Raw genomic sequence first — 6427 nt, forward strand, 5'->3', positions numbered from 1 at the left:
AGATTTCTTTTCCCTTCCCTTCCTTTGTAATATATAAACGTATGTATAAACGTATGTATAAACGTATGTATGAACGTATGTATGAACATATGTATGTATAAACGTATGTATGTATGTATGTATATATGTATAAACGTATGTATGTATGAACGTATATATGAACGTATGTATGTATAAACGTATATATAAACGTATGTATGTATGTATGTATATATAAACGTATGTATAAACGTGTTGCGACACGTTTGAAATTCTTGGAAAGAGGGGGATGGCCTGCCCCTTCTTCGATTTTGGAAGGAACACCATATACGAAGTATCACAATTTACGAGAATACAATCAGTCTTGCGATACCCGCTTGTACGAAAGGTCCAACAGCAGCAGCAGCAGTAGCAGCAACAGCAATGTACTCCACTGTAGGAAACAACACACGAAAAAATTATTACGTTCCACTTCAGAATAATGATGAAACTCCATCATTTACGAAAAGATGTGCCAAGTAAGTTTAAGAATACTCTATTTTTTTAAATACTTTTTCAAATTAACTTTTTAATTAATTATTTCTTTTATATTTTTCTATAGCGCGCCCGTGCATCGTGCGGTTCGCATACTAGGCAGAAAATACGCATTGACACGTACGGGATACAAATTTCTAGAAATTGGTATCAACATTGGCCCACCGAGCTACGTGGAGATTGCGATAGGAGATAATCGTAGAAATGAATTAATTCTATCTATCGAAACATGGAAAGGACTATGAATAACGTTGGAACATTCAAAACTGCCTTCGGAATCACTGCAAGGGGCAATTCTATTACCGTTGGACCGCTGACTGTGCGATTCAGTACGATTAAAAATGCTAAAATTGTGCTTGGAATCATCCGACGTACGTTTAATGATGACTGAATCAACAATATTGTTTATGTTCAACTTAGACAAATGCATTGAATTAGCATTCGATCAATTGGTTGGTATCGTCGAGAAAGTCGATACAAAGTTTACACGATTCTCAAATATCTCATCCACTGTAACGGATGCTAAAGATATACCAAATGTAATATGCGCTAGCGATTACTTTGATAAAAATCAGCTCTTCGACTGCGAACTGTTAGCTGTAGTTTTTTGTGCGTAAGAAAAGAAATTATGTAAAAGAAATGTGAATAAAAATAAATTCATTCGCATCACTATATATGTACTTTATTTTACTACCCATCCTTTGCCCTAGTAAAAGAAAAAAGAAAAGAACACAGCGTATTGTGAAAACTAAGTTATAAAAAGACAAATGGAAAAAGAGGTTCTCGTACCTTTATGGGCGGGTGGCGGCGGCCCATGGCGGCAGCGGCGGCGGCGGCCCACGATGCATTTTTGGGGTGGTCGCGGGGTCGCGGCTGCGACCGGGGGATCTTCTCCGCGCTCTAGCCACATAGAGTTAGCACTCGCCTACTGTACCTACTCTCGATAATTATGAAATTTGGTTGTATTTAGGTATTTAAAATAATTAATAAACGTTGTTTCTATATAAAAATTACATTACGCTATATCTTGGTTGAAAAACGGTTGGCATATACTCTTTGTAACATTTTTCGTTCTATAACTTTGTTTTTTTTGTTCATGGCAATATTTCCTTTTTTTAAATGATGTTTTTTGTTGTCTTGTACGTGACTGCAGTCCCCAAAATCTTACTGCCATTCCGCATGACGTCATATCCCCACCACCGAAGAATCCCCGCGCTACGCTTCCCCTCGCCTACGAATATCCTCCGCACCCCGCGCTCCCCTCTAGCCCCATGGTTTAGAACCGGCCTAGCCTATCTACTTTCGTTAGCTCTTATCTGTATCGGTAGCCCTGTTTTCGGCTCGGCCCCTTTGCCTATCTGCTCGCTTGGCCGTTTTCCCTATAAAACAGGAGCGGCACTAAAAGGGCGCAAATAATAGGCGCAGGCAGCAAGTTAGAAAGAGCGATACGACCTGCACACCCCCGTCATTGGGGCGTAGTTCGGAGCCTTCTCGATGGCGGTCCTCTTCGGCGGTTCTCTTCGGCGGTTTTTTTCGGCGGTCCTCTTTCCTGCTGGTAACTGGGTGAGACAGCTTCGACACAATCACGCATACAGCTACCGATCCTGGCAACGATTCTCGCAGGAAAATAGTACAAAGAAAAAGAAAGTATAAACGAGGAAAAAACAAATAAAAATAAATTTGAGATGGCGCATAAACGGTAGCGCTCGCACGCTTGTTGTCCGCCTTTACGAGCCGGGAGGAACCCAGGATCCACTCGGCTTATCCGCAACAAAGTGACGGACGAAAAACGTCACGTCACAATATATATAAAACGTATAAAAATTGGAAATTATTGGAATTTTGTTTTCAAAATGCATATATTAGTAAATTTTTAGTAGAACTTTATCTTTAGAAGAATTCTATTGTTGTTAATGGGAATTGTTGTTAAAAGTATTAATATTTATCGTTTTCTTGTATTTTAGAGGAAAATTGTGCTAGATCCGCGAATAAGCATGCCATATTTTCAAATTTGGTTTATTTATTGGGTATGGGAATAAGTTTCCGCCTTTTTTTGAAAAGAAAAGATGTGTTTATTTAAACAAATCTATATACATGAGTTTATTCAAAGTATGCTCCTTTGGAAGCGACAACTTTCTCCCACTTTTCCGGTAATAAACGGATTCCTCGAATGGTTCTTTTGAAGCGATCCATTCATCAAGCCATTTTTTGATATCTTTATAAGAATTGAATCGTTTTCCAGAAAGGGCCGACTGCATGGATCGGAACAAATGGAAATCTGAAGGAGCAATGTCCGGTGAATACGGTGGGTGGGGTAGAATTTCCCACTTTACTCCTTCCAAGTATTTCTTGACCGGTTTTGCAACGTGTGGCCTAGCGTTGTCATGTAACAGAATTAGCTTGTTGTGCCTATTGTCCCATTCCGATCGTTTTTCTTTCAAAACTTGGTTTAAACGTATCAGTTGTAGTCGATAACGATCGCCAGTGATGGTTTCGGACGGTTTGAGCAGCTCATAATATATAACACCTCTCTGATTCCACCAGATGCACAGCATAATCTTCGAAGCATGGATATTTCGTTTTAGCGTTGATGGACTTGGTTCACCTGGTATCACCCATGCTTTTAAGCGTTTAGGGTTATCGTAGTAAATCCATTTTTCATCGCCAGTTACGATACGATGTAGAAAACCCTCCCTTTGTTGTCGTTGACGAAGCATCTCGCAGATGATCAAACGTCTTTCCATGTCTCTTTCTTTCAATTTGTATGGCACCCAATTTCCTTCTTTTTGCACCATTCCCATTGCGTGTAGACGTTTTCCAACAGTGGATCTATCAACATTTAACTCTTTTGAGCGATAAACCTATCGAGCGATAAACATGATTCTTCTTCGAGTAATGCTTGCAATTCTGCATCTTCAAATTTTTTCGGTGCACCTTCGCGTTCTTTGTCACGCACGTCAAAATCACCACTGTTGAATCGCCGAAATCATTCTTTATAACTGGTTTTCGATGGAGCATGCTCACCGTAAACATCTACGAGCAAACGATGCGATTCTGCAGCACTTTTCTTTAAAATAAAATAATGGAGTAAAACTTCCCGCAAATGTTGCTTTTTTTGAATAAATTCTGACATCTTCAACGCAAAAAAAGTTACTCTTTTTTACGCTTCGAACGAATGTCAACTATTGGGCTCAAAAGTTTGAACATAAACCTTTCAAACACATGTGTTGCCGTTCTATCAAACACACAAGCAATGCTACTAACGACATCTTTCTACAATGGGCGGAAACTTATTCCCATACCCAATATATAAAAAATGCGTAATTTTTTTTTATTTTTATGTAGAATTGTAGAATTGTGAAAAGTGCTACTGGAACCGCAATCTTTTTTTTTATATTAATAGAATGTCGTGCTAGCTCATAGATCCTCGAACTTTCGAGTCATCGCAAACGCAAATTTTTTTTCTCGTGTAACATATAGCAGAAATAAGATGTTATTTTTTAAACTTTTTTTCTTAATAATTTTTAAACGAAGGACGATTACCAACTAAAACCTGAAGTTCACTCAGGGTCATGACCTTGACAACGTATGTCTTGTCAACGTATGTTAAAATATGAAAAAAATACGTTGAAAATGACATTGTCGGTAATTGTGCTGATCATATTTGTAATCAGCACGCTAAAATACTGTAGTATATCAATCGACAACAAAATCGGAGATGTCACTCTTTCGGTAGTGTAGCTTTTTAGATTGAAAATGATATTGAAGATGTGATCTAAAATGAGGATTGAAACCATTTAATTCGACATTAAATTGTTATCCGACTCATTATTGTCATTAAATTGTTTATCCGGCTCATCATTGGCATTATTATTATATTATAGGTATATTTTGTACAATAGACAATTACAAATTGTCATATTACAAACTAATAAACGTTTTTATTGTACGTCCAACTTACGCGGATTGAGTTTTCATGTTATTTGTTGTCGCGTTGTCCGATGATATATGCACGTAGAGATCCTCGTCATATATACGCGTTAAGGAAGCATTCCACAGTTTACCACTGTTACTGACGTAGAGATCCTCTTGATTTTCATTTATTTTTTCGTTATTCATATATGAATAATCTTTGTCCACCTGACGCATTTTGGCACCTCCAAGTATCTTATAAATATCTGGCGCACCATTATCTGTAAGTACGACAAGTGCTGATAGATTGCGTATAAATAAATAGCACGTTAGCGAAAGAAGAAGAGAAAGACTGCACACATACATACAATTATAAAATAGTATACAGTTATAATCGCGTAGTTCGTCATACTGTGTGTGTGTGTGTTGTGTGTTGTGTGTGTATTCATTTTATATAATCAAATACAATTATAAATAATCTTTACTTACCGGAAATTTAACGGATAAAGACTATTGACTTTCTATAATTTTTCACTCTATAGTAAATACTTTAAAATTATGATATACTTTCTATATATAAAAGAGTTAAATGAAGAATATTCTACAATATCGCCAGAAGTTCTCTTTTTCATATATAATTCTATTGGTTATGCGAATTTGAAAGTGCATGTATTTTTCGGTCCCTCCTGTATTCGATACGTAACATGCGCACGTTGTACGATCTTTCTCCTAATAACCAGAAACAAGTATCTCACCTTGATTTAGACTCGCTTAGCCAGTAAAATTATTTCTATTTATTCTACTTCAGACCGTTTTTATAATTGCGGATCTCTAAAATTTTACATAAACACCGAGGAAATTGTGACGGATCCACTCTTTTCCAATCGTACGATAAATTGCGAGAATTAAGCTCATGCAAGGGGTAAACTGTTGAGAACATTGCACTGTACAGATTTGAAGAATTACTGGGCATTACTTAAAAGAATTGTGTATTATAATAAGTAGTATGAAGTTATACATTATTGTTCATTGTAGAGCATTATTAATAGTGTATTATCTGAAGACACTGGTAGTGTCTCGGCGCTAAAGTACGTGCAGCGACACTGCCGTGGCTTAGATATTACAGGACATAAAAGATTGGATATTACTGGACATTAGCAGGCATTGGTGTACACAATTTTGGTTAGCGATTTATTCCTTGAGTTCATGGTACGTATAAAACTATAAGGTAGTAAAACATAAAGTAGTAAGCGAATCGTCCAATTACAGTAAAGAACGTAAGATTATTGCTTTACGTTTTCTACTGTGATTAACCAATTCGTTTATTGCTTATGTCTTACTGTCTTATGTATTTCTATATCTTTCTTGCTTTATTTTCCCCAATTTCACTTTTTAGATTATCTTTTCTACTAGTTGATAGTCTTGTGAGATATGCAGAATATCCCGTACATTCCATTGCGCTGAGATTAATGTGTCTTACAAGGTAACGGTCGCAACTGACTATCACCGATTTTAATAAGCTTTGGATATGTTGTAGAGCATGAAAAAATATTAAACCCTTATTTTTTTTGTACTTATCTCGAAGTGTACGGGGTGGGACACTCCTTCGAAAATAATAGATTCAATCGTTTTTCTTAAATAAAAACTATCTTTAAGGGGGACTACTAGTCATAAATTTTTAAAAATCGAATTTTTGGGATTTTATATTTTCATAATGCTTTATGTTTTAAGAACATTCTGTGAAAATTATTAAAACAATATCTTTATTTTTAGACCGTATATGTGAGAAACACAATCAATACTAGAAATTTAAAATGCCTATTACGGTCGAAGCTGGATCTTCGTTGCTTTTTAAAATAATTTAATCTTGAATTACTAATATACACTATATGTATATGTACTTGCATATATACCATATTGTAGTCTTTTTCACACACACACAAACTGCGCGCCGAATTATTTTTCCGGACTAAATAAACGCAATTAAAACTACTCTAGTAAT

The 6427-nt window shown here is 36.2% G+C and overlaps 1 protein-coding gene across 1 annotated transcript in view; it reads right to left on the reverse strand.

Annotated features, from left to right (window-relative positions):
• LOC108769054 (uncharacterized) overlaps nucleotides 1–6427 on the reverse strand; it is a gene marked incomplete at its 3' end in the record, with an annotated part of 23356 nt that overhangs the window by 9639 nt on the left and 7290 nt on the right. The window contains exon 2 of the mRNA XM_018519800.1: nucleotides 4475–4706. Coding sequence (XP_018375302.1) covers nucleotides 4475–4706 — 232 coding nt within the window. The remainder of the gene's footprint in view (nucleotides 1–4474; nucleotides 4707–6427) is intronic.

This window comes from Trachymyrmex cornetzi, unplaced genomic scaffold (assembly GCF_001594075.2).
Source record: "Trachymyrmex cornetzi isolate Tcor2-1 unplaced genomic scaffold, Tcor1.1 scaffold846, whole genome shotgun sequence".
Taxonomy (NCBI): Eukaryota; Metazoa; Arthropoda; class Insecta; order Hymenoptera; family Formicidae; genus Trachymyrmex; species Trachymyrmex cornetzi.